The sequence below is a fragment of the Lissotriton helveticus genome, chromosome 2_1, assembly GCF_964261635.1.
Source record: "Lissotriton helveticus chromosome 2_1, aLisHel1.1, whole genome shotgun sequence".
Taxonomy (NCBI): domain Eukaryota; kingdom Metazoa; phylum Chordata; class Amphibia; order Caudata; family Salamandridae; genus Lissotriton; species Lissotriton helveticus.
Window position 1 is genome coordinate 992,756,645 of NC_136059.1, and position 27,449 is coordinate 992,784,093.

The 27,449-nt window shown below is 44.6% G+C and overlaps 1 protein-coding gene and 1 long non-coding RNA gene across 5 annotated transcripts in view; one reads left to right on the forward strand and one right to left on the reverse strand.

The window, feature by feature from the left end:
* Positions 1–27,449, reverse strand: part of TRPM3 (transient receptor potential cation channel subfamily M member 3) — a 940,843-nt gene that overhangs the window by 210,188 nt on the left and 703,206 nt on the right. For all 4 annotated transcript variants that reach the window (XM_078675756.1, XM_078675753.1, XM_078675754.1 and 1 more), the window contains one exon: positions 16,640–16,929. In XM_078675756.1, the coding sequence (XP_078531882.1) occupies positions 16,640–16,929 (290 nt within the window). The remainder of the gene's footprint in view (positions 1–16,639; positions 16,930–27,449) is intronic.
* The window catches only part of LOC144818387 (uncharacterized), a 206,155-nt gene that overhangs the window by 13,882 nt on the left and 164,824 nt on the right, over positions 1–27,449 (forward strand). The gene's annotated exons all lie outside the window — the stretch shown is intronic.

A 27,449-nucleotide genomic window follows, 5' to 3' on the forward strand; every position in this document is an offset into this window, starting at 1 on the left:
CCTCTAGAAAAGGACTTGTACAGACAAATGCTGACCTGTTACCACCACAACATCAAATTAGCCAGCCGTAGCTATATTGTCAATCAAATTGATCAGGCGGGTAACTCGTTCAAAGCCCTTTTCAACATAGTCAATAACTTTATCACTCCCACAGCGTGCTCTCAAGCTTTGCCCGAGTCCCAGAATTTCTGCGACTCACTGGCTCATTTTTTCCAAGATAAAATCTCCAACATTTACTCAAAATTACATAGCGTCCCTAATCAAGACCCAGGAATTCCTACTCCCAAACCTAAGCAGCCAAAATCCAGCCCTTAACATTTTAGAGAGTTTTGAACCTTTCTCACTGGAAGAAATCCATAGCTCCTTGGTATCTGCAAAGTCAGGTTCACTGTGGATACCTGGCCACCTAAACAAATGTCCCTGCCAGCCACACTCTGTGTCCCAGGAATTTTAGAGATCTTTAACTGCTCAATTAAAACAGGTACTTTCCCATCAGAATGGAAGACGGCCTGTGTACGTCCCATTCTAAAAAAACCTTCTCTGGATTATAAAGTGCTAGGCAACTATCGCCCTATATGTTTACTACCTCTTTTGGGCAAACAGCTTGAAAGTCTGGTCAATACGCAACCTAGCTCTTATCTAGAAACTAATCAGATCCTTGACCCTTCTCAATTTGGCTTCCGCCCGAGCCATAGCACTGAGACAGAACTTTTGGCAGTGACTGATTCTCTACGCTTGGGAGTGGATGCAGGAAATCCAATGATACTTGTAATATTGGACCTCTCCTAAGCCTTTGACACCATCTCGCATATGAAGTTGATGGAGATGCTACAAGAAATTGGCATTCAGGGTCTGGAACTAAAATGGCTCCAACATTTTCTGAATTACAGATACCAAACTGTCATCATGGGTCTTTATTCCTCACCCAAAATAATCCTAGATAAGGGCTTGCTGCTGGGCTCACGTCTGAGTCCTACCTTGGTTAATATTTATATGGCCCCATTGGTGGAGATCGCAGAACGTTTTGGCTTTGTTATAATCTCTTACATGGAAAATACTCAGCTGTTGTTCACTCCTGGCCATGACCTGGAGGAGGAAAAAGAACGGTTCTCCTCAGGCATGTTATCCATCTCAGACTAGATAATACGAACTATCTCCAGCTGAATGCTAATAAGACCGAGATTATGATGTTCGGCAAAGCCCCTGCCATCCGGACTGATGACTGGTGGCCGCAGCGACTCGGCACCTCCCCTGTACCCAATCATGCAGTAAAAAAATCTAGGGATAAAACTGGACCAAGCCCTAACCATGAGAGATCACATCCTGGTCACCACTGGCTCTTGCTACCACTACCTACGCCTTCTGCGTAGAATCTTCCCTTACCTTTCTACCACTGCCCGAATAATGCTGGTTCAGGCCTTAGTAATAAGTAGATTGGACTAAGGCAATGCCCCGTTGGCCGATGTCAGTGAAACACTTATTTCTAAGCTTCAAGTTGTTCAAAACACTGCAGCAAGGCTTGTGCTCAATTGCCCAGCGGGCACCTCTTCGCCACCGTTGCTGAAAGAACTTCACTGGCTGTCGGGGAGCAAACTGTCATATTTCAAAATCTGTTGTCTCACATATAATGCCTTAAAGGAAAAAGGCCCACTTTCTCTGCAGAAAAAAATAAAAGCATATGCCCCCTCGCAATTTAAGATCCAGCTCGAAAGCCCTGCTGTGGATCCCCCGTATCTGTTTAACACACAGTGGCGGTAAGGCTTTCTCCTATCTCACTGCCGTGCACTGCAACAAGCTCCCTCTTCACGTCCGTTCCTGTCCCAGTTACTGTAAATTCAGAAAACAAATGAAAGCTCATCCATTCTAATAACACCCACTCTTATTTCTGTCTTTGACCCGCAAACAGCGCCAAGATGCCCTGGGTGATTTGCGCGCTATATAACATAACATAATTTACAACAAGGGGTGGTGATGGACAGAGCTTGTCCTTTCTGGTGAAGAATTGGCTTGGTAGTTTGGTCTGCCCTGTTCCCATGATGCACTGGGCCAGGGACAGACTAATTTGTATTTAGCCAGGTTCTGAGCTGGGATGGGGCAGTGAGATAAATAACGGTGATGGATCAAGCCCTGATCTTTGGACTGGGTAAGAGTGGTCTGCTTAATTCAGACACTCTGTTCATCACCACCCCCCTTTTCTGAATCGTTTTTGGCCACTATAGGTGTGGCAGGGTATACTCAGACATGAGTCCCTTGCTCACTGCTCCATCAGGATTCAAGCAAGCCGGGCCGACGAGGCTGAAATGCCAGAAACCGGTCCCCGGTAGCTTGTCTCCTTTCTGGTGAAGAATTGGCTTGGTAGTTTGGTCTGCCCTGTTCCCATGATGCACTGGGCCAGGGACAGACTAATTTGCATACAGCCAGGTTCTGAGCTGGGACGGGGCAGTGAGATAAATAACGGTGATGGATCAAGCCCTGATCTTTGGACTGGGTAAGAGTGGTCTGCTTAATTCAGACACTCTGTTCATCACCACCCCCCTTTTCTGAATCGTTTTTGGCCACTATAGGTGTGGCAGGGTATACTCAGAAATGAGTCCCTTTCTCACTGCTCCATCAGGATTCAAGTAAGCCGGGCCGAAGAGGCTGAAATGTCAGAAACCGGTCCCCGGTAGCTTGTCTCCTTTCTGGTGAAGAATTGGCTTGGTAGTTTGGTCTGCCCTGTTCCCATGATGCACTGGGCCAGGGACAGACTAATTTGCATATAGCCAGGTTCTGAGCTGGGATGGGGCAGTGAGATAAATAACGGTGATGGATCAAGCCCTGATCTTTGGACTGGGTAAGAGTGGTCTGCTTAATTCAGACACTCTGTTCATCACCACCCCCCTTTTCTGAATCGTTTTTGGCCACTATAGGTGTGGCAGGGTATACTCAGACATGAGTCCCTTTCTCACTGCTCCATCAGGATTCAAGTAAGCCGGGCCGAAGAGGCTGAAATGCCAGAAACCGGTCCCCGGTAGCTTGTCTCCTTTCTGGTGATGAATTGGCTTGGTAGTTTGTTCTGCCCTGTTCCCATGATGCACTGGGCCAGGGACAGACTAATTTGCATATAGCCAGGTTCTGAGCTGGGATGGGGCAGTGAGATAAATAACGGTGATGGATCAAGCCCTGATCTTTGGACTGGGTAAGAGTGGTCTGCTTAATTCAGACACTCTGTTCATCACCACCCCCCTTTTCTGAATCGTTTTTGGACACTATAGGTGTGGCAGGGTATACTCAGACATGAGTCCCTTTCTCACTGCTCCATCAGGATTCAAGTAAGCCGGGCCGAAGAGGCTGAAATGCCAGAAACCGGTCCCCGGTAGCTTGTCTCCTTTCTGGTGAAGAATTGGCTTGGTAGTTTGGTCTGCCCTGTTCCCATGATGCACTGGGCCAGGGACAGACTAATTTGCATATAGCCAGGTTCTGAGCTGGGATGGGGCAGTGAGATAAATAACGGTGATGGATAAAGCCCTGATCTTTGGACTGGGTAAGAGTGGTCTGCTTAATTCCGACACTCTGTTCATCACCACCCCCCTTTTCTGAATCGTTTTTGGCCACTATAGGTGTGGCAGGGTATACTCAGACATGAGTCCCTTTCTCACTGCTCCATCAGGATTCAAGTAAGCCGGGCCGAAGAGGCTGAAATGCCAGAAACCGGTCCCCGGTAGCTTGTTTCCTTTCTGGTGAAGAATTGGCTTGGTAGTTTGGTCTGCCCTGTTCCCATGATGCACTGGGCCAGGGACAGACTAATTTGCATATAGTCAGGTTCTGAGCTGGGATGGGGCAGTGAGATAAATAACGTGATGGATCAAGCCCTGATCTTTGGACTGGGTAAGAGTGGTCTGCTTAATTCAGACACTCTGTTCATCACCACCCCCCTTTTCTGAATCGTTTTTGGCCACTAAAGGTGTGGCAGGGTATAGTCAGACATGAGTCCCTTTCTCACTGCTCCATCAGGATTCAAGTAAGCCGGGCCGAAGAGGCTGAAATGCCAGAAACCGGTCCCCGGTAGCTTGTCTCCTTTCTGGTGAAGAATTGGCTTGGTAGTTTGGTCTGCCCTGTTCCCATGATGCACTGGGCCAGGGACAGACTAATTTGCATATAGCCAGGTTCTGAGCTGGGATGGGGCAGTGAGATAAATAACGGTGATGGATCAAGCCCTGATCTTTGGACTGGGTAAGAGTGGTCTGCTTAATTCAGACACTCTGTTCATCACCACCCCCCTTTTCTGAATCGTTTTTGGCCACTATAGGTGTGGCAGGGTATACTCAGACATGAGTCCCTTTCTCACTGCTCCATCAGGATTCAAGTAAGCCGGGCCGAAGAGGCTGAAATGCCAGAAACCGGTCCCCGGTAGCTTGTCTCCTTTCTGGTGAAGAATTGGCTTGGTAGTTTGGTCTGCCCTGTTCCCATGATGCACTGGGCCAGGGACAGACTAATTTGCATATAGCCAGGTTCTGAGCTGGGATGGGGCAGTGAGATAAATAACGGTGATGGATCAAGCCCTGATCTTTGGACTGGGTAAGAGTGGTCTGCTTAATTCAGACACTCTGTTCATCACCACCACCCTTTTCTGAATCATATAACATAACATAACATAACATAACATAACATAACATAACATAACATAACATGACAAGGGGTGAAGTGAATTACAGAATGGGGAATGAAGTGAAAAAAAGCAAGGGAGGAAGTGGCATATTAGAAAGTGAGGTAGCGAGGCAGTGAGAGGAAAGATATGTGTGAGTAAAGAAGCAAGTAGATGGAGAAGTAAAACAAGAACATATGGAGGAGAAGGGGAATGAAGTGAAAAGTTAGAGCAAGAGGTGAGAGAAGGGAATAATATGGAGCAGAGGGAGGAAAGAATGGAGCAAAGATGGCAGAGATAATGGGTGAAGAGATATGGAAAGTAAGGTGAAAAGGAGAAAATTAAGAAAAAGGGGAAGAGGAGTGGAAAATGTGTCTAACAGAAGACAGGAGGAAGAAAAGGAATTACAAAATCAAAGGTGGAGAAAAAAGAATGAAAAATGGCATGGAGAAATAGGAGAAGGTATTTCAAATGTGACAGGAAGTAAGGAGTAGAGAGAGAGAGGAAGGAATGAGTAAAACCTCAATGGGTCAAAAATTCATCTTTTGGCACCTGCATGGCACTCAACTAATAGCCTGGAGAGGTACGTTTTTCCGGAGTGGCAGGGAAAGTACAATTTATTAGCAGTCATGATCTCACCTTTGGGCAGCAGGAACAAAAATAATAATAAAAGACGTAGCCCAAAGTGCATCTGTAACCCGTGACGGACATGAAACACAAACTTAGTTGTGCACACTTCAAAATACAGAACACAATAAAATGGGTGCTGATACACATCAGCAGAAGGAAACACATGTTTTAACAACTCCATATGTGTGCTGAATGAGTCAATTAATTTAGTGCAAAGCTGACAATGGATACATTAGCCCACTGCACAGCTCGCACACTGTCTTTTGAGGCAAGAAATGTAAATTAACTTGATGCAGCAGAGCAAGCGAGATAGAGACCATGGGGCAGATTTACAGGGAGTTAACGCCACCAGAACATCACTTATTCCGCAGTTCTGGTGGCGTTAACTCCTTCGCCTTATTTTCAAAGCAGCGCTAATAACGTCACCTTGTAAATAATGCTCCTATACATGCAGTACTTTCCAAGTGTGCTACATTCTGCAGCACACTTAGATAGAGCAGATCGCCTGTAAAGATTGTTTATGTGCAGGAAGGTGTTCCTACTTGCATCTCTGAGCTGTTTCACTGACAGACTATACCAAAGGGTGTGTTATTTATTGGGTGTGATAATAGCACCTATTACAAGTTTAAGGGGAATATCATGCAGATTTTGGTGTTCAACATACCAAAATCTGCAGGATATGGTTAATGAGCCTTGAGGCATTAATTATTGGATAAGTTATGTGCCCTTTAACATGTTAATATGCGTAATCAGGAGTTTACACATGGGTTTTGTTTTTGTGTTGAAATGCATCCCATTGTCCTCTAAGGAAAACAGACTTTATTACAAAACAAATTTTTTTTCAAAAGCAGTCACAGACATGGTGGTCTGCTGACTTCAGCAGGCCACCATCCATGTGATGGCAGGCATTCCTAATTGGTCATAAACTGTGGCCTAGCTCCTTAATATTCCTGAGGTAGGTCTCTTTGCAACCCACTAGGAATCACAAGTATGACACAAAGGGCCAGATGTATGACGCATTATACCGGCATCAAACGGCTCATTGGGCCATTTGTGACCAGTAAAATGCATTTTCACATGTACCAACCCTATTTTGCGAGTCAGTTACATATTACAGACTCGCAAAATAGGGTTTTCGAGTCGTTATTAGGAAGGGGTGTGCCAAGTGCGTCCCTTCCTGATAGCGAGTCACACTGGTATGTAGGAATGTTTTGCAACTATGAATGTGGTAGCAAAACATTTGCAGTTTACCACCAATTTCAAATTGGTGGTAAGTCATTTGTAAACAAGAAGGAGTCCCCAAGTGACCCCTTCCTCTTTGTGAATGCTGACAGCAAAAAAAATTCAGAGCACTCAGTGGTCCCGCAGACCACTGCCCACTCTGAAAAAATTAAATGGAAACTTTTCATTTTTATTTTTGAAAAACATCCCATTTTCCTTTAAGGAAAACGGGTTGCATTCCAAAAAAAACTGCTTTAGTTAAAAAGCAGTCACAGTCATGGTGGTCTGCTGACCCCAGCAGGCTACCATCCCTGTGAGACCCAACCATTCCCTATGGGTCAAAAATTGCGACCTGCCTCATGAATACTAATGAGGTAGGTCCCTAGCGACCCATTTGGAAATCGCAAACAGTGTCTCAGACACTGTTGTGCAGCTGGTTTTGCAACTTGCAAATTGAGAGCCGCTAAAAAGTGCAATTTGCGAGTCACAGATCAAAGCAAATGTATACTTCAAAGGCAAGCCTCTATACGAATCTCACCATTTCAAAGGCACAACTGGGTGTAAATACTGGACCTCAGACACCACCTCTTCAGTACACTGCTGGACCTGTAGCAAAAAGAAGGGTTGCTGTGCTACTGAAAAGACTGGCACTCTGCGGGTGCTGCTATGAAGGACTGCTGCCCTCTCTGTTGACCGCCCTCTTTCCTTTGTGAGAAGGACTGGACCTGCATCTGTTGAACGAGGACCATCAGAGTGACTACAAGGCTGGCCTCTTGACTTGAACCTCAAGGACACAAGATTCCACATCCTCGACCCCACTGCTGGGAATCTGCCATCTGTGAGTCTACCCTGCCAAGTGTTGTCACCCCAGTCCTGTACCCTTGAAAGGTGGCCTAAGGTGATTTGCCAGCCTCAGTGGATCCAGCAGAACCAACGCATCTGTTCTGCTGCACACACACCCCAAGCAGAACTGCTGCATTGCCGCTGCTTCATGGATTGGACCCATCACAAAGACCTTCATCAACTCAGCAGCCTCTTCCGAACTGCCACTTCTCAAGGCATCCTTAGCGCAGGCCCTTGCATCCCTTGTCGGTGGCACTGGACTCTGCATCGCAGCCCCACAGCTCATCGAAACTGATGCATCACCCCAACGGCATGACAAATTCTCAGTGCTGGACTTCGCATTGCAAACCCTCATCGATGTGTTCCTTGATGACAATGCAGAACCTCGCATTACAGCCTCACTGCATCTTGGAACCAATGCATCACTTCGGCTGCATTATGCATCTTCAACATGGATCCTTGCAACACTCCACAAACCAGGATTTAAGGTACTGTGTTCAGCGTGCCTAACTGGTTCTCTGTAGCGGCCCGTACTCCATGGTGTTCAGCCTGAGCTTGTGACTTGGTCCCAGTCTGGTGCGACCAGATTTCTCTAGATGGCACAATGTGCTTTTTGGTGCTATTTTTACTAAAATCTTTCAAACTGCATATCTCCAGGTGTACTGATTGGATTGTTTTTGTTATGTTGTACTGTTTGAAGTTTTGCACAATTATTTTACACATTTCCTCTTAGTTAAGCCTGACTGCTCTGTGCCAAGCAACCAGGGTTTAGTGCCTCATAGGTGTTTACTTCAATACCCTGCACCCAACCACCCAGTGTCTTATAAAAGTAACTCACAATATCACCCCCAGAACTGGTGAGAGAGTCTCTGAACCTCAACCTGTACTCTTCTGGAGTGAGTCAATACTTCTTGACAAGGGTCTCCTTCACAAGGGGCTAACTCATTCTATTCCCCTTCTCCAGGGCAAGAAGGGTGTTCTTCCCATCACTAGGCATATGTCTCCAGATGCCAGATGCCCAAGTCTCCTCAGGAATCCTGTGCATCTTTAGAGCTACTTCATATGCCTCAAACCATCTATGTCATGCCCCACCTCAAAGTTAGGCACCATGTCCTTGGATATATCAATCTTTCCTTTACCACTGGACACTGTATGCTTGCCGCCACCATTCCTGCTGGACTCTAACAGCTGTTTGTCTCTCAAGTCCAGCTCTTTAAGACTCAGTTCATGAGTCAACATTTTTATTTCTTCCAAGGCTCTCTCTTTCTCAGCTTTCCTTTGCTATGCCTCCCTGGCTAGTTTCTCCTGCTAAGGACCCTCAGCCCTTCTCTCCTTCGCCATAGCTATTTTAGCATCAGGCTTGCTCTCCTCTGCAGCCAGGTAGGTCAGCTGCAACCCCAGGTCCCTCTCAGTAACTCTGTCCTTCAACTCCTCAGAAGACAGGTTGTGGAAGGATACACCGCTTCGTGCATAAGATTCAGAGGGGGATTCTGACTATGTGGGCTCACCCTGCTCCTCTAGAGCCATTGGCAAGCAGTTTTCCTCTTCCTCCTCATTCTTCTCAGGATCAAAACCCTTTTAGTCCTCTGGGGGGATGCCATACCAGAATTCTAACTCAAAGCTCATATTGGACATTGCTGCAGGTCCTGCTTAGTGGACCCGTTCTCCATGATCCGCACTCTCTCCTTGCAGTAGTCAAAGTCAAAATTTCAGGCCGACCACGATGGAATGCAGGCAGGATACTGTCCCAGATTAGACCCACTGAAGGTTTCATTTCTCAAATGTTGTGCCAAGTGTCCTGTTTGCGTTGGAGGGGGGCTACGAGGAGCAAGAGGAGCATCATGGGAGGTCATTGCGATGGCTAGAAAACAAGGCCATGCCTTGTGAATGGGTGGGCTGTGATTTCGCTTTGGCAGTATCTCGCAGACTGTCAATGCTGGTATGCGAAGAGACGGGCTGGCTGCAGCACAGTCCTTCTTCCTAGCACAGTATCCTCAGGACCAAAAGTATACTGAAGAGTTGGTGTTTGAGGTCACTTTTTAGGTCAAGCCTAGGCAGCGCGCATGCGCTGCTCTGCGAGACATGTTGTATTTATTATATCCGCTAAAGGCACGCCCATCGCTTATGATTGGGTCCTTCCTGTGCCTTTCAAAATGTGTTTCAAATGTGTTTCTTTTGAGTAGTGAATTGGCTGATTTGTTTTGCCTTTTGGTGTGTTTGTCTTGCCCATGGCGACTGCCCCTTTTATGTGTGTTATTTTTCCTGTGTGCATTTGTTGTTTTCCAAGGACTATTTTCTTTATGTCTACTTTGCCTTGCCTCAGGATGGGGCAACCGCACTTAAGACGACGCTTAGCTGAGGCTACTTTCAATTTTTACTTTCCTCCCAATGCGACCACACTACGAGATACCGCGCCCTCTAATATTTGCGAGGCAGAAGTAACGTCCCACTTCTATGCTAAACCTGTGTCCTCCCTCAGAGCCAAGACGCCTCGGCATTCGTGCGCTTTATAAGCATACTACTTACTTACTACTTACTTACTAATATGAGACCGCACTGAAAATGCAGCTGACTGATGGCACTTTCATTTTTATTAACATGTTTTTATTACAATGGCTGCCGCTTCATGGTTCACCATGCACAGGTGCCATGCTTTATGTTTCTGTACGGAGCCCGGTCTTCTGTTGGCAAAGCTAATAGCTATAAGTCTCGCAAATGCGAGGCATACTGTAATGCAAATGCTTGTTATACTCTTGTGCCGTGGTCCCGGAAGGTGAGAGAAGCTTTAAAACAATGGCTTAGCAGTGCATTGAGTTTCCTACCTTCCCTGCCCTGGTTTCAACCAGGCTGCAGTAACAATGTGGGGTCGTTAGGCCCTTTGTGTGAAGATAGAGCACAGACTATTCATTTGTAAGTGGGACTGTGTTCAGCTTCGGCCCCCTCATCCTGCCAGCAGATGGACCATCCAGGCACACCTAATCCCTTTATTTTATGACTGTGTGGGAGGAATTCTCACAGTCTAAGTGTCAGTTACACCCAGTCAGGTGACCCAGGATGGGTTATAGGCACAAAAGGACTAAGGCCAGAAAAATGCCAACTTTTTAAAAGTGGCATTTTCAAAAATGTAATGAAAAATCCAACTTTGCAATTAAATAGGGCTTTCACCACAATTCGAAAGGCACCAAACATGATAAAGCTACCAGTTCCTAATTGGAAATGACAGCTTAGTAAATGTACTTGGGAATCCCCATTGTTATCTTATGAAAGGCGTTGGCCTCACAGTAGTAAATAACAAATGTAGGAGTTTTTAACTACCTGGACATGTAAAACATAAAATACACGCCCAACCTTTTAATTATACTGCACCCTGCACTCTGATCTACCTAGGACCTACCTTAGGTGTGACTTATACATAATAATACTGGAGTTTAATGCTTGGCAAGGGGAATTAAAACTGCATTCAGGCAGCAGTGGCAGGCCTGGGACATGTATGAAGGTACTACTTCAGTGGGTAGCCCAATCGTAATTCAGGCTCACCGGTACCATTTAAATTGCAGGCCCTGGATATATGGTACACCACTCTACAAGGGACTTACAAATAAATTAAACATGCCAATTGAGTATAAGGCAATTTAACCAGATTTAAAGGAGAAAGCACAGGCACTTTAGCACTGGTTAGTAGCAGTAAGTGCACAGAGTCCTAAAACCAACAAAAACGAAATCAGCAACGAATGTTGGCAAAATGTTTAGGGGTTACTCTGCAGAGAGGGCCAGGTCCAACAACCATGAAGCCTTACGCTGCACTTTATAAGTTACTTATTAATTGATTCTTATATCAATACTCATATATACATACAAAGAGGGGCTTTGGTTCAGCCCTTTTCATCCATTTGTCTGTTCAGCTGTCAATCACATTTTATTTCTGCTCACTACAGCCTACAGCATGGGGCAAGATGGTGAGTCCACTTCAACCACTGGCTTTTGCACTGTACATAGCCACTTAAAATGATGTCCATTTCAGCAGGGGCATTGCTTCAGGGAGGGTGTTTGGGATGTGACCCCCCCCCCCCCCCCCAAATAAATCCATTCTTGGATGGGGAGTTGGGTCTGGGGGCGCTGAGTCTTGAGTTGGCTTTGCTATACCTGTGTTGATTTTTCAGATCATTTTCATTTTACCAAAGGATTTAAGTTGTTCATTTTTTGACTGGGGAAACACACACACACACATATAACATACCTATTATTATGAGAATTTGACATTGACCGCAATGAAGTGTGTATTTACTATTCTAACTCCACGTGTGCTTTGATAGTAGGGTAGGTAATAAAGCGGACCAATATAAATATAACTGCACTTTTAGTTTTTTGATACACTTGCTGGAAAGTACATAAAACACACTCTGGGGACTGACCCTCCTGATGCACCAGTCTTCACAAAAGTAATGTTTGTTGGGTTCTGACAAGGTTAGCCCAGGTTATGAGAACCAAGCTGGTCCCCACAGCATTTGCTTATACATACTCACACACACACATACATGTGTGTATTACCTATATACAATAACCAGTAGCCAGTTATAGTTAGGACCAAAGTTTCCATAGGAAAAGCACTTTTTGTTTTGCCAATAACTTTGGTGCCACTTGATGAATCTTCATGAATACTTACACATCCCTGTTTTGGTTCAGCTGCTGTGTTGAGAGTTTCGGGGTGATCGGTCAAGCTAGGGCAGAGAAAAACGGGGGGGGGGGGTGTCCCAAAATGGATTTTTTTCCATGTGATGTCTATGGGGATTTTTTATTTTTTGAACATGACTACAGTCCGAATCACTGAACGGATTTACACCAACTTTTCTCAGAAAGGTAGATGTTGGTCCAGAAAGTGATCTTTTTGTGATTTGGTGTAAATCAAGTCAGTCGTTTCACAGATATTTAGGTTAAAAAATATATATCTGGGAGCCCAAAATCCTACTGAAATTTGATTCAACCAGGGAGTGTTGGCAGCCATCTTGGGACTAGGCTTGAAGCTGAGACCCACAAAGCTCCCACTATGTCCAGGGGTGCCCACTCCAGGGGCATTGCTGTTTGTTATGGCTTAGTGGGAGCTTTACCGCTCCCACCAAACCATAGCAAACTGTGATCCGTTTTGATCAAGCAAGAGCATTTTGTTCTGGCTTGCCCAAAAGAAGATCACAATTGCTTTGACAGAGAGGGAGCTACACATTAGCAGCTCCCTCTGTGTCAAAGCAATACCGGTTCCTGCAGGAGACGGGGAGCTGGGAGGGACTGTGGGGGCCTTCAGGCTCCCACCACGTCCTGGAGGAGAGTCAGTCCCCTGGAGCCACCCACTTTCAATGGGCAGGTCCCAGAGGATGGGGTACCGGGTCTGAAATCAGCCCAGGGAGGGGGACATGCAGTCCCCCTCCCCTAAAAGAAATTAAAAAAAATAAAGGCGGGGCCCCAGCGGATTGCGTCCCTGGGGACGAAATGGGCCCAGGGAGGGGGGGACATGCAGCCCACTTCCATATTAAAGCTGGGCTTGGCCCCAGGGAAGGGGTCCGCGGGTCTGCAATCAGCCCGTGGAGTAGAGCCATGTACCCGCACTCCCCTAAATAAAATATTAAAAATACAAAAATTCTGAGCGCCAGGGGATGGGGTCCCCGGCACCTAAATCAGCCCGGTAGAGGGGCCATGTGGCCCACTTCCCCATGGGGTGAAATTGGCCCAGACAAGGGGGGCCACGCAGCCCCCCTTCCAGATTTTTTTTATTTTAATGGCAGGCTGGCAAGTTGCTGGTTGCCCCTTTTCTCCACCAGTCTGCAAACTCACCTCCTGGCACACTGCTGGTTGGGAGATGAAGTCCCCTAAGGTTCAGTGGGTCCTTGAGGGCCAAAAAGCCCTCCTGATTCCTCCAGTAAGTCCCACACAGTGGGATTGCTGAGAGGTCTCACGAGGCCCTGCCCCCTTTCTACACCACTCTACAAACGTGCCTCCTGGCACACTGTTGGTTGGGGGATGAAGGCTTGGATTCTGAGGGTCCTTGAGGGCCAACAAGCTCTCCTGTTCCCTCCAGTAAGTCCACACAGAGGGATTGCTGAGAGGTATTCAGAGGGCACGCCCCTTTCTCAACCTCTCTGCAAACGCGCCTCCTGGTCCTCTGCTGGCTGGGGATAAAGTCCCCTTGGATGCTGAGGGTCCTTGTGGGCCAACAAGCCCTCCTGTTACCTCCAATAAGTCCCACACAGCCTGATTGCTGAGAGGACTTCGGAGGCCACACCCTCTTTCTCCACCACTCTACAAACGTGCCTCTTGGAGCAATCCCCTAGGTTCCAGATGGTCCTTGGGGGCCAACAAGCCCTCCTGTTACCTCCAGAAAGTCCCACACTGTGGGAATGATGATAGGTCTTTGGCGGCCATGCCCCTTTCTCTACCACTCTGCAAACGCTCCTCCTGGCACACTATTGATAGGGGATGAAGTCCCCATGGCTGCTGAGGATCCTTGGGGGCTAACTAGCCCTCCTGTTACCTCCAGTAAGTCCTACATAGGGAGATTGCTGAGAGGTTGTCGGAGGCCACACCCCCTTTCATATCATGGTTGTGATGGAGCACCCCATTCACCATACCCTAAATTAAACCCTAAGTTACTTATCATTGTTCCTTTTTTTTAAATTATTTTGCTATGATGTAAAACAAACTTCTCAGATGTATTTTGAGTGTTTAAGTTAAATCAATTTACACATAAATTTACGGGACTACTGCCCATAGTATAGACCGTTAATAAGTTTAGTTATACATTTAAAAAAACTTTATTCCAGCAGTTTAAACTAAAAATGACCACTCCTAGTGCCTCATTACAAGTTTTGCTGAGTGGTAGCACTTTGAAAATATCTCGCCCTGCCAAATTATGAGTTAACCAGTTTTCCTGCAACCCCAATTCCCAGGTTTGAGATCATTGCAGGCAGCATAGAACAAGGAGTGCAGACTGAGCAAGTGAATGGCTCGACCTCCTTTAACACACCGTTGGAAACGTACAGGAGCTGCCCTTGACTCTTGATGCCCTCCTTGCAACCACCACCACCCTCCAAGTGACCAACTTAGTATCCCTGCTTCCAATTCTCACCTGCATAGTGGGGCTGGCAAATAAGAGCGGAAAAGAGCCCATTATTGGGGACTGAATGGAGATGTGCATGCAGAAAATGACACAGCAGTGCTGCATGTTATTTGCCATTCCAGGCCAACAAATCATGATGCATGGGACTTGAAGGGGAGTTTGAGTTGGAAATGATAATACTGACACTGATACCACTGTGTCGAAGCTCTGGGCATCCTGTAATGAGGCCCCAAGTTGGGGAAGATTTTGCTGACATGGAATGGAGGCGATGAACCATATCCCTGAGATAGAACATGCTAGTCCTCTGAGCAATCCTATGAACAGCTGACAATTGCAGTGACTGCTTTGTTATCTTTTTACTTAGATTGCTATGTGAACCATATATAGTATGTATCATGCACTAACAGTGTTTAAAGAGTCGGCACCACCTCTTGCAAACTTTAAGGCTACGTTTTAGAGGCTGGATAGCAAAGATCTTTTCAAACTTGTCAGAGGATGCTCAACTTAGACTTGAAAGTAGAGGACTATTCATTTATTTTTCTTCATTACAGGGGATTTATCTTGAGTGCTGAATTTGACCTGGTGGTTGCAGGTGGGTTGCACCCACTCTCATTTTTTGATACCTGCACTTATTTTTCCTCATCAGACATTTAAGGAGAGAAAGAGAGGGAAAAACACAAACAAGGGTGGAGGAGGAAGGGAAAGACAGAAAAATTGTCACAAAAGGAGAAAGCAGGAACCTGCAAGTGAGGTGATATCAAAAATACACAGCCTGTGTCTTCGGTGTGTGGACATTTAATAGCACCTGGCTTCTGAGCAGTGCTTTGGGCACCTGCACCCATTTACATACTAAGCTCAGTTTGTCTTATCTTAGGAATTATTTCCTTCACTTAACTGTGCAAAATATTACATTCCAATAGCTATGCCAAGCTAAAAAGAACTATTGTCTCCACTGGAAGATCATTGGGACACATAGATGACAGCAGACCCTGCGTCCCTTCTGAAGGAAGCATAGCAGCCTTTTTGACTGTTTTCTAATTCACATGGAAACATTTATTTTCAAGCCCTCAGTGACTCCACCCCCCCTTTCAAAAGGATGTTATGTAATCTTATGTTGATTTGTATAGTGCACTAATCACCCAAGAGGGTATCCAGTCGCTTGGGCAGGTTTGTAGTTGTGTGGTCCCAAATGTGCTTATACGAAGAGCCAGATCTTCAGATTCTTGGAGAAATCAAGAAGTGAGGAGGGGGCTCTGATGTGTTGAGGTAGGTTGTTCCATATCTTGAGTGAGATGAAGGAGAATGAGCAACTTCGAGTTTTGCGTTTGCGGATACTGGGAATTTGTGCAAGTGAGAATAAGGCAGAGCATAGTTGTCTGGTGAGTTAGTGAAAGTGTATGTGGCTGTTCAGGAATTCTGGTTGTGTGTTGAGTGCAGTGCTCCTGTCACCTTGTTCCACAAACAAGTGAAGATTCAGAGAAAGTGTGCACACAACTTGTTCAACATAGTTAAACACAATGGTATGGGTACAAAGGAAAGGGAGCACGAGAGACTAGGATCTGAGCCTGAAAGAGATATGCTATAGAACTGCGACCAGGTGAGGTTATACGCAGTTCAAGACAGCCAAGGAGTTGAAACTGGAGGCTGTGACCATTGGCAGAGAAGGGGGCATTACAGGAGTTTTATAAGATAATTCAAACCAAAGCAAACATGTAGTAGTAATGCAACATGGCAGTGTGATAGCATTAAAGTATGCAGTCAAAGAATAATTCCAAATCACTATTACATAGTAACATAATACGAGGGAGCCACATCAGCTAACAGCATCCCTACAGTGGACTTGATTATGTGTTGGGGAGAGAGGGGATAATTTAATCAGGGACTTGTGGGGAGCTTAGATAAATCACGAAAATGGTTGGCCTTTTGAGAAGGATAATAGGAGAAACAATGAATGATATTTGATGTGATAGTCTATGTGTTAGTAAATTGTTGGTCTGGCTTTGCAAACACATGCATTATTACAGTTGGGTGAATAGAAATATTACATCGCCATCACTGAGGAGAGCTCAGTGTGCTTAGTCACCAGTCATTGCATTCAGTGATATGGTTCAGTACACTAAAGATTAATCACCGTGGATTTCCTATACAATACAGAATTACACTATATAAATATATATAGTTTGCTACTATAATTAAATATATGAGAGTATATCAACCTGGAGTTATAGTTCAGCTCCTGCGATATATCATCCACCATGTCATTCTCCGACGCCTCGTGGGCCATGGCTTTGCATAGTTTACAGGCAACAAGGGCTTTCGCCATGGCCTCCTCTCCATGTTGCCAGAAAAATAATGCCATCTTCTGGCGCTTCATCAGGACAGCCCAGACCATTAGTTCATGAAAGGGGAAGGGGAAATGATTTATCTCTGGGTCATCCAAATCAATGTCCACTTCTTCTTCTCTTTTCGTCGTTGTCTTCCTTCCTCTCAATAAAGTGATATCCTCCTGCAAAATGTGTAAAAAGACAGTTTTTAGGAAAGCCCTAAATACTCAAAAATAACAGTGAACATTTAATTCTGCATTTATGTGTAAACAGCTTTACTATTAGATAATATAGATTTTCCAATGTTTTCAAATAAAATTTACAAATTTGAATTAGCATTTTCACAACTTCACTAATGCTTTTCTTGAACCATACAATTAAGTATCATTACTGCATACAAAACACGCAGGTTAAGAGGCCTAAAAAGAGAAGACCTTGAGATAGAGGTGGATAGTGAAGTATCTTCTGAAAGCCAGATGGTGCGACTTGCAGGTCTGAGAGTAGAATGGAAACAACTGAGTAGTTTCATACTGACACTGTACGCTCTCTGAATGTTTTATCTTTGAAGTGAAGAAAATAAATTAAAAGGGAGAAGGCATATGCATCTATCTACTCATAATGTGTCACAATATCAAATCCTATTGTCTTTGCAGTCCTGATTTTTCAAGGTCTAGTGGACCAATGTGCAGATTTTAAATTCACCCATTTTTTTACATGGCAGCTAATGCAGGGCATGAAGGTCTAGTGATCTCTTTGTTTTAATGATGCAAACAACTCACCTGAGGCAGTTCTTGTCGAACTTATGATGACATTGTTGGCAATTCCTAGTTACTTAAAGTTAAAGTAGTCAATACTTCAAGTGCTGGGGCATGTGCATTGAGGTTTTTTTGGTACGGCTAATAGCCAGTTGAATTTGCAAGTTTGCTTGAATCACGGAGGTGTTTATTTGTTAACCACAGGCTATTTTAGGGCTAATGATGACTTTGTGTTGCTTCTCTTCATTTGAGGGTGTGCTCTTATGGGAAATAGTGTTTACAACGCATGCTTTAGATCGCATGCCTTTACAACGTGGTCGTTACATGACTTGCTGTAGGGGGAAGAAGGTGTTGGATTTACAATCCAACACCTTCCCTGCTGTTGCACAAACTGGAGTAGCAATAGTAAATTATACTATTCCTAAATCCAGCGCGCCCACTACAGCAAGTCGTTGTAACGACTTGCGTTGTAATGGTTCGCGTTGCCACAACGTTGTTGTAGTAACAAAAGTGTTGTAATGGTATGCGATCTAAAGCATGCGTTGTGATGTAATGTAATGTACGGTGCACTTATAAAACGCGGCTGTCACCCCAAGGGTATCCTGGCGCTTAGATTACCAAATAGTGAGTATCAGACTGAGAAAGGAGAAGACCTAGTCTCTAGGGAACAGTCTAGTTTTCAGTTCCTTCCTGAAGCGTGACAAGGTGTTCAGTTGTCTAAGCTCTGGAGGTAGTGAATTCCAAAGTCTCAATGCTGTAAAACTGAAGGATCTGCCACCCATTCTGACTTTCTTGACATGGGGAATACGGACTAGGTTCGCAGAGGAAGAGCGCAGGGATATAACAGGAGAGTACCATACAAATTTTCTTTGTAGTACTTTAGGCCCGATTTTATGGACTGCCCTGTAGACAATACAGAGTGCCTTAAATTGGACTCTTTGCACAACGGGCAGCCAATGTAGGTCTTAAGGGCCAGGGAGGCCGAACCTCCTCATGGTCGATTTAATGCCAGCTTAGCCGCCATGATCTGTACTCTTTGTAGTTTCTTTGTGAAAGAGGCTGGGGCACCTAGAAGAAGTGCATTACAATAATCTATTCTGCTTAGAACAATACTCCGTACCACTTGAGGTCTAGTAGTAGTGGGTAAAAACTGGAGTATCTTCCGCTGGGCTCGAAGCAGAGCTAGACAGGTGCTCATAGTTTTGTTCACCTGGGAGTCCAATTGTAAATTGCTACTAATCAGCACTCTTGAATTGCGCACTGTATTGGCAAGCACTAAGGAGTTGTTAGCCGAATTTGGCCAAAAGTCTGCTGGGAGGGACTCTGAATTCTACCTGCAGTACAGCACAGGACTTCTGTTTTTTCCTCATTAAATTGCAGAGCATTCTCTTTAAGCCATTCTGCTGTTTGGTGCATACAATTGTGGAATGTTTCCAGAGACACTGCATTATCGCCCTCAACAGCGAAGACAAACTGAGTGTCATCCGCGTAGTTAATGACATCAATGCCAAATGATTTTATTAAAACAATAAGAGGGTGAAGATATAGATTAAACAAGATTGGGCTGATGGCCGAGCCCTGAGGGACCCCATGTTTAACATCTCTGTGCTGAGAGAAATATGGCGACAGAGTCACCGCCTGCTGCCTATTAGAGAGATAGGCGTGCAGCCAGTCCCGCACCCTGCCTACAACACCCAATTCCTCCAATCTCCTAATCAGGATCCGATGGTTAACCGTGTCGAATGCGCCCGACATGTCAAGCAGCACTAAAAAGGCTGTCTGGCCACTGTTGGCCCGCATTCTCAGGTCATCCAAGTCTGCCACCAAGGCAGTCTCAGTCCCGTGTGCAGGGCAATACCCAAATTGGACTTCGTCTAGCAACTCATTATCCTCAACGTATTTTGAGAGAGATTTAGTCACTACCCTCGCCAGAATCTTAATTGGATAGCGTGGCAAGGAGATGGGTCTGTAGTTAGAGGGACACAGGGGATCCAGTAAGGCCTTTTTAGCAGTGGAGAGACAACTGCCTTTTTTCAGCAGTCCGGAATTACAGCTGTGGTTAAAGATTGACAGCAGATGTGGTATAAATGCAGGAAGAGTTCACCAACAAACAATTTCCAAAACTTGTGTGGGAGTGGGTTCATAGGGGAACCTGAAGAGAGGCCAGCAGCAATTGCGTTATATTCCTCTTGTCAGGGCATCTGGAAATGATCCAGAACTGTCATGTGTTCCTTATCAATTATGCCACAATTTAGTGAGGGGTCATTACCTGTGTGCTGGTACCCAACCTCATCCACCAAGGATTTGAGTCCTGTTAAAATTTTATTAATTTTTTCCTCGAATAAAATTGCCAAGTCGTCACATAATTTTTGTGAGGCCGGGATTTTGAATTTAGCACAGTCTGGGTTGGACAGGTCTCTTACTAAGCTAAATGAAGTTTGTGATTTCTTAGCTGAGTGTAAGATAGTCTCCTCAAGGTATTTAGCCTTGGCTTTGCCTATCGACTCCTAATAGATGTAAAGCAGATTTTTTAAAGCGGCTTTATCTGTCTCTAAGTAGTTCTTCCTACATTTCCTTTTTGCTTGTTTACAGTTAGTCTTCATCAGCCTCAGCTCTTCATTATACCATGGAGCAGAAGGCTTTTTGCAACTTTTGACTTTCCTCAACGGCGCTAATTGATCTAGCGAGTTGGACATTTTATGACAAAGATTCAGGTAATTCACTTCCGCTGAGTCGTGCATGACATAGCTGTCTGCTGCGCGCTTGCACCACCTCCATTAAATAGGGAGAGTGCAAAACAACAACTAGAACGCTACCCAAGATGGCGGTGCTCCGGTGACTCGCTCTCACAGACGAGTACACCAGCACATCAAGGGAGCCTAAGGAAAAGTGACTATGTGCAACAAAAGAGGTAAATAGTGCAGTGGTTAAAAATATCTTGGTTGAAGACAATTTTAAAAAGCACACAATGCCCCACAAATACAAATAAACAGCTTTAATGTCAGAGTCACGTTTTAGTTATCGTGTTTAGGCTATCACAGTGAACGCGCTGCTAGGTAATCTCAAACTAACTGCGCGCTTGCACAACCTCCATTAAATAGGGAGAGTGCAAAACAACAACCAGAACGCTACCCAAGATGGCGGTGCTCCGGTGACTCGCTCTCACAGACGAGTACATCAGCACTTCAAGGGAGTGTAAGGTGAAGTGACTATGTGCAACAAAAGAGGTAAATAGTGCAGTGGTTAAAAATATCTTGGTTAAAGAACAATTTTAAAAAGCACACAATGCTCCACTAATAAAAATAAACAGCTTTAATGTCAGAGTCACGTTTTAGCTATCGTGTTTAGGCTATCGCAGTAAACGCACTGCAAGGTAATCTCAAACTAACTGTAAAGAGACATGTTCACTCTTATGCTAGAGGTTCTTTTTGGAAATGTGAGGCTCTAAGTGGCATTTGAGGCTATACCTGGTCAACTGAGACTGTGTCTTGCATTTGTGATTATTAATTGGTATTCGAGAATATCCCTGGTTATATGATGGCTACTGGCTATGCCTAAACATTTGATGGTTATGTCTGGGAATTTGAGGTTCACTGCTGCTCTGTACACTCAGTGCAACCCCAACACTTGGAGTCAAATGATGGTGAACCTAGCTTCGAACCATGGCAGGGCACAAAGATAACGATTCTAAATATCAATAAAGAGTTTTCAATACCCGTGATCAAGGTATTGCCCTAGAACTTCCAGCTGTATGGGATACATTTGACGATTAGGTATTCCTTAATAGATTACCAAACTTGGCAAGCACTAGTTTTACAACATTGTTATTGTTTGCTGCATCTCTTAAAAAGCATATCCAACAAGTTAAACAGAGGTTATTCAGTCCAGATCCACTAACATCACATGTGTGATTAGTACAGAGGCTCAGCATTGCCATCAGTGTTATTCCGTCCGTACAAGGAGCTACTAACCATTATCCTAGGTTTCAACAAGTAAGTCTTTTAATGTATGGTAATGACACATAGCTCCTTCTCAACCATTCTGGTAACCTGAGGATTATGTGTTGTATTATATCTCAGGTGCATCATTGGATTTAGGAAAACTATCACTGCTTAAATGGTAAGAAAAAAGAAATCCTAATTGTTGGAAAGTGATCATTTTTGTGTGGTCACCTCCAGTTATTCATTTTTTTCGGAACTCACCTGCTGGTAATCATAAACTCTAACACTGGGATACTATTATCCAGTGTCTAATGCATGTGCTCTGACCCATAAAACATGTCTAAATTGGCTTAAACCCTGACTGGCACATTTAACTTTCCCATAAGGCCACAGTATACGGTGCAGAAAAACACCCATGACATGGAAACTTAAGTGCCAGTTGTGGATTGCAATGCCAGTTGTGCCATCCACTTCAATGGTACTGAAAACATGGCTCCAGGCCTACCCTGTGTAGCCTGACTGCTGTAGTATAAAACCTGCAGTGAGATCTGCCAAAATAACACTTATTGACATGTTTAGATATCAGTACGCCCTTGATTATGGCTTGTAGAAACAAGGCAGGGTGAATGGCATTTAAAACATTAATATTCTCATGTCCCTACAGTGACAAGGTCCCAAAAACTATTTTCACTGTGGCAGGCCTAGTTGTCCTCTGCAAAAACACAGAGTTCAGGTTATTATATTAATACTGCTACCTTGGGAATCAGACCAGGTAGAAAAATAAGTAAACCACTGTTCTTAAACGTTATTAAAACTCCAGTGCAATGGTGCAGTTAGATTGTTAAAAAATAATAAAGAAAAATACCTTTTATAAAGTTCCCTTTTCCATGCCTGTGCCTTCAGGAGGCATTAGCATTAGCCTGTGACAGCTGGTCAGCCTGTACTTGGCTAGTATGAGCGATGTATGAGAAGTGAAATTCCTTTCAGGAGCTCAAAAACATGCCAGTTTAATTGACAGTCCTAAACGATTGGGCAAGGATGACTCCGCTGAGCTCAGTAGAATATTCAGCATGGGGGCTGTGGTCATCGTATTGGGAGATCTTGCCTGACAGGTCTCTCTGAGGCACCATGAAAAACTTTTGCACTTTAAAAAGGATCAAACAGGACTAGATAACAATTATTGTGGATCTCTTGTTTTGTCACTGAAGGACCCTGCTTTGCTTTACGAGACCGTGTCTCCTGTTTTGCTGTGAGTCCAGGACCTGCTTCAACCTGGATTTTAGTGTTAGATGTGGGGGGACACTGGTGATTTTACTATAACACTCAAATACTCTCCAAAAGCCTCAGAGCTAAGGTTAGTGTGGCTGAAGACTTTGGTCATCTTGGCATTACCCTGGCACATTAGAGTTTGGGCCTATTTGCAGTAAGTCAAATAGTAACTACTAAAAAAGTGGAATGGGTTGTCCTCAAGAACTTTAACCCCATTGGTTAGGAGGAGCACAGGATAAAACCCCCACCCCCTAGTTAGTGCCAATCATAAATGTGTCACTACAAGGTATCATCCGCAGAATGTTTCAGGACCTGCAAAAGATCAGCAAAAGGCTGAAGAATACAACTGGACCTGCTGACTGTGATCTGAAAGAAGCCCTGAAGTACTGAACCTGCTTCCTCTTGCACCCAGGACAAAGAAGTGGAATCCAAGGGTGAGTTAGCTGACCACCTGCATGGCTAAATGGACACAAAAAGCTAAAAGAGGCTGCTTTCTGGAAATGCCCAGCTAACCAGTGGCAACTGGACTGGGATTGGACTTTGCTGTTATCCTCTTCCTGACACCCTGAGAATCTAGAAGTGGTCCCCAGGGGGTGTTGCAAGTGTACATGTTGTTGTTTGGGCACCAAACGAAAGTTTGGAAACTCTTGAAAATTTATCATTGGAGTGGAGAAGTGTGGCTCAATGGTTAGAGCGGCAGACTCTGATGCAGAGGTCTGGCCCGGGACCAGGGTTCGATTCCCGCCTCGGCGGGTCTTGGGCTCAATTTCCCCGGACCTGATAATTCTCGCCTCGGTGCCTAGTCTAATCATGGGTCCCACTCTGTGACTCTGGGCAATAGCTTGCTTAATCTCCACAACGGCCCCAGCAGCGCTGTGGATGCCTGGCTTCACCTTGGGGGTGGCCAGGAGTGGACATTTCACAGGAAAGCCAGGATGGGTCCCGCAGCGGTATGAATACAGCGCTACGAGGCCTCCGGGTAGAAGTGCGCTATATAAAATACAAACATTTACATTTACATTTACATCATCAAAATCCTTTGTGGGATCCGCTAAAAAATGGTTTCTGACTAGCAGTTCCACAGAAACAGATAGAGCTTCAACTTTGTCCCGCTCAATCGTCCCCTCACCTCCGAAAAATGACTAAGTTCCAGGGGCTCCAGAGGGTACAACCTGCTTGAGGTAGCCAGTCTTCTGGGCTACACTTTCTCTGGAAGACCACACGAGGAGGATTTTTCATCTCAAAAAGTGACCACATCTCTTTCTGCTTTGGAGCTGTTTAAACTTCTGGGCTTCCAGACTTTCACCGGGACCGATCCACTTGGTCTATCCTAACTGGGCTTCATTGCGGTCGGGCTCAAATCCTAAAGAGATCTTCGCCTACCACTTCCATAGACTATCATTGGTGCTTTTTGCTTTCTGGTGCTATTTTCTCTTAAAACCTAAAAAGAATATCATATGTCCTGTTCCCCTTCTTGTGTTCTTGTCATTTTTTTACTAATTTTTCTCTTCATTTTAAAAGTTGCTGTGGAGTTTTATTGTGTTTTGTGTGACCTTTTTCTACTGTGTATGCAGTACTTAATTAATTTTCACATTGCCTTTAATTCAAGGCTAACTGCTTTGTGTCACGTTACCACGATTTGAGCACAATTTTAGGTTATATAATTTGTGCAACATCTAGCAGGTGAAGCCGACACTTGCCTGCCAACACTAATCATGGACCTTGTAAACTCAAATTCCCTCCTCATGACTTGGTCTGTGACATTAGGAACTACCCTTTCCACTACTGTAAACGTCTGCAACCTGGGTGTCCAGATTGATGGTAACCTATTTTAATCCCCAAATTAAAATTATTTCAAAATCAACTTTCTTCTATTTACTCCAGCTCAAAAGTGATTTGGCCGTGCACCTCCTCTGTCAGAAAATTGCCCTATCATGACATTTAGTAGAGGAAACCCTCATTGCAGGGCTACCCCAGAGGTAGTAGCATTTAATTTATAGGCTACTGGTACATGTAGTACCATATATTAGAGACTTACAAGAAAATTAATGTACCAATCAGATGTAGGCCAATTTTAACATATTTAAGGGAAAGACCACAGGCATTTTACCACAGATTAGCAGGAATAATGGGGACAGAGTCATAAAAGCCAACAAAAAAGGGTTCAAAGAAGGAAGGCAAAACAGCTGGATGACCCTGCAGTGAGGGCCAGGTCCTACAACCTGTAATATCCATATTGCTGACCTCACGTCTAACGATACAAACTGCCTCATGCTTAACAATACAAACTTCTATTTTCCAAATTAGTCTGTTTTACTTATTTATGAAAGGATTAGCTTCAGAAATATCTGGCCTTCACCAAATCAGGATACCCAAACTTTAATTTCCTGTATTATATATTAGTTTCCTATCGTACCATTGTTAATGCATTACTGTTTGGTACAATTGTGGAATTGAATTTATTTGAAAAAGAAATACATTTTAAAGTGATGGGCACACCTAAGGGGAGGGCTCTGATTTGGCTGAATGCAGAAGAAGACTTTGAATACTGCAACAGAAAGCTGGGGGTGAAATGTGTCCTGCACATTAGCAAACCAGGATATGCAGCTTGCACTCAAGTTGGTTCTGTAAATAAGAATGCAACTTATGATACGATCCATGTATTAATAGGTCACATTACAAATTGTACATTTGCAGAAGAGGCACAGAAGAACTCACCTAAAGACTAATAATTATGCAGGATACACTATGCGATCCCTATCAGAATTACTGGAAAAAAACATTGAAACTATTGTGCTTGACGCACTGAAAAACAGTTATTGATTTTGTATCCAGGGTTTAAACTGTTCCCTCGACAAAATTAGTGTCCTCGACGAATGTCCTGGGGGATGAGTTGTTGTGTATTACACAACAAAATAGATACTTAAATGTATTTTGAACAGGGAGGAAATACGTTTTACTTGTTGATACGAAACTATATGTTCTGTTATTCGTGCAAATGTGTCTTACACTGTTTTCATAAAAGTACTTATCTCATGAAGTAATTGATAACAGAAATATTCCCAAACATTTCAATTCTCATCTTAGGGTCTGCCGTTTTCAATCTTACAAAAGAAATGTCTCTAAAAGGACAAGTGGGGGCGAGCTTAACCCCAAACTGAGGACAAGTTCTAAATCATAACTGGGATACACAAATTAAAAGATGCACAATTTTTTATTTTACATGAAGAATGCATGTGCAAGCTCGTTTTCTGCAGACATTATCCCGTACTCAGAACACAAGCCTACATTTGCACACTTTTGGTTACACCATTTTGGAATAAGAGGGACCAGTGCCCATCAACAGTTTTCCTCAAATTCCAGGCAAGTCAAAATAGTTTTTTTGCTAGTAAATTGCATTTTTAACAGTATCTGGTGAGTCCAAATCTTTTTCTTACTTGAGAAAACTTTGGGGTCTATTAGGATGGCGGATGGATGGCTACTGCCGGGCCGGCGGTAGGAACCGCCAGACCGGCGGCGGATAACCGCCCGCTAACGCAACCCGGTGGCGATCGCAGCAGTTATATTTTCTGCCTGCCACTTTTCCGCTGGTAGCAGTCCGCACGCCTGCCTAGAGGGTGGAACTGGACCCCGCAATGGTACCGGTGCAGGACCAGGCTCTGTCGGCATGATGATGATGTCAACAGTAGCCAGCCTTTCCGCGGCGGTGGTACCTCCATGAAAAGGCATGCGGAGAATGTCTCTGGGGGCCCATTGCAGGCCCCCAATGTGCTGGGTGTGTGTGTGGGTGCACTGGGGGGTACCCATGGTACCACCCTAGACGTCCCTGTACCAGGTGGCAGGCACTATGCAGTGCCTGCCAAGCAGTGCAGGGAGATGACATGCTTTTTGGACATCGCGGCGGTGCTGCTGGCAGCAGCGACCGCCGCAATGTTAAATGCCGCAATCCGACCGCATCGGTCGGATTTAAACTGCAGAGCATACTAATTGGACCCGCGGTTTTCCTGCGGTCCTAGCGGGTGGTGTTTTCCCGCTACCATGGTGGTCGGAGTGATTTTCCGACCGCCATCCTAATAGACCCCTTTGTGTTTTCATTGTGCTTGAGATCCCTTTTCTATGCATTAAACAGTGTGACAGAATGTGCTCAATAATGCTGCTCCATTTGCATTTTTTAGTCAGTCCTGCATAATAATTTGGTCTTCTGCATAATTCCAGTAGCAATAAAGAAAACTTTGTTAGTTGCATTGGGAGCCTTCCCGTTACCTGAAAAAGCTGGTATTGAGTTCGCAAGTATTAAATGTATTTTTCCTAATTGTTTAATATGAGGAGGCAGTTCATCTTGTGATCCATGTCCAAATTATTTGCCAAGAGATTGTCAGCTGTGGGAAAAAACTGTGTGGCAAACTTTACCTTTACTGGGGCATTTTTGTTAACTCTCAGCATGACAGAAGCACTTCTTGTTGTTTCTACTCTCAATGGAGACCAAAGTGAACTCTCTGGGATCTTAAACAGTTCCAATACCCTCAAATTCAGGATTAACTGTATAGTAGTAAAAATGATGTGTCTGGCTGTTTAACCCCTTCGGTGCTGCCGTTGGCTGTTTGGACGTCGCGCGAGCTACCTCCCTGGTGCTGCGCACGTCCAACGGCCGACGCGGCCGCACCCGTTTCTTCGAACGTTCAGCACTGGCGCTGAATGTTCGAAGCAGCAAACGGGTTAAAAAAAAACAACCTACGT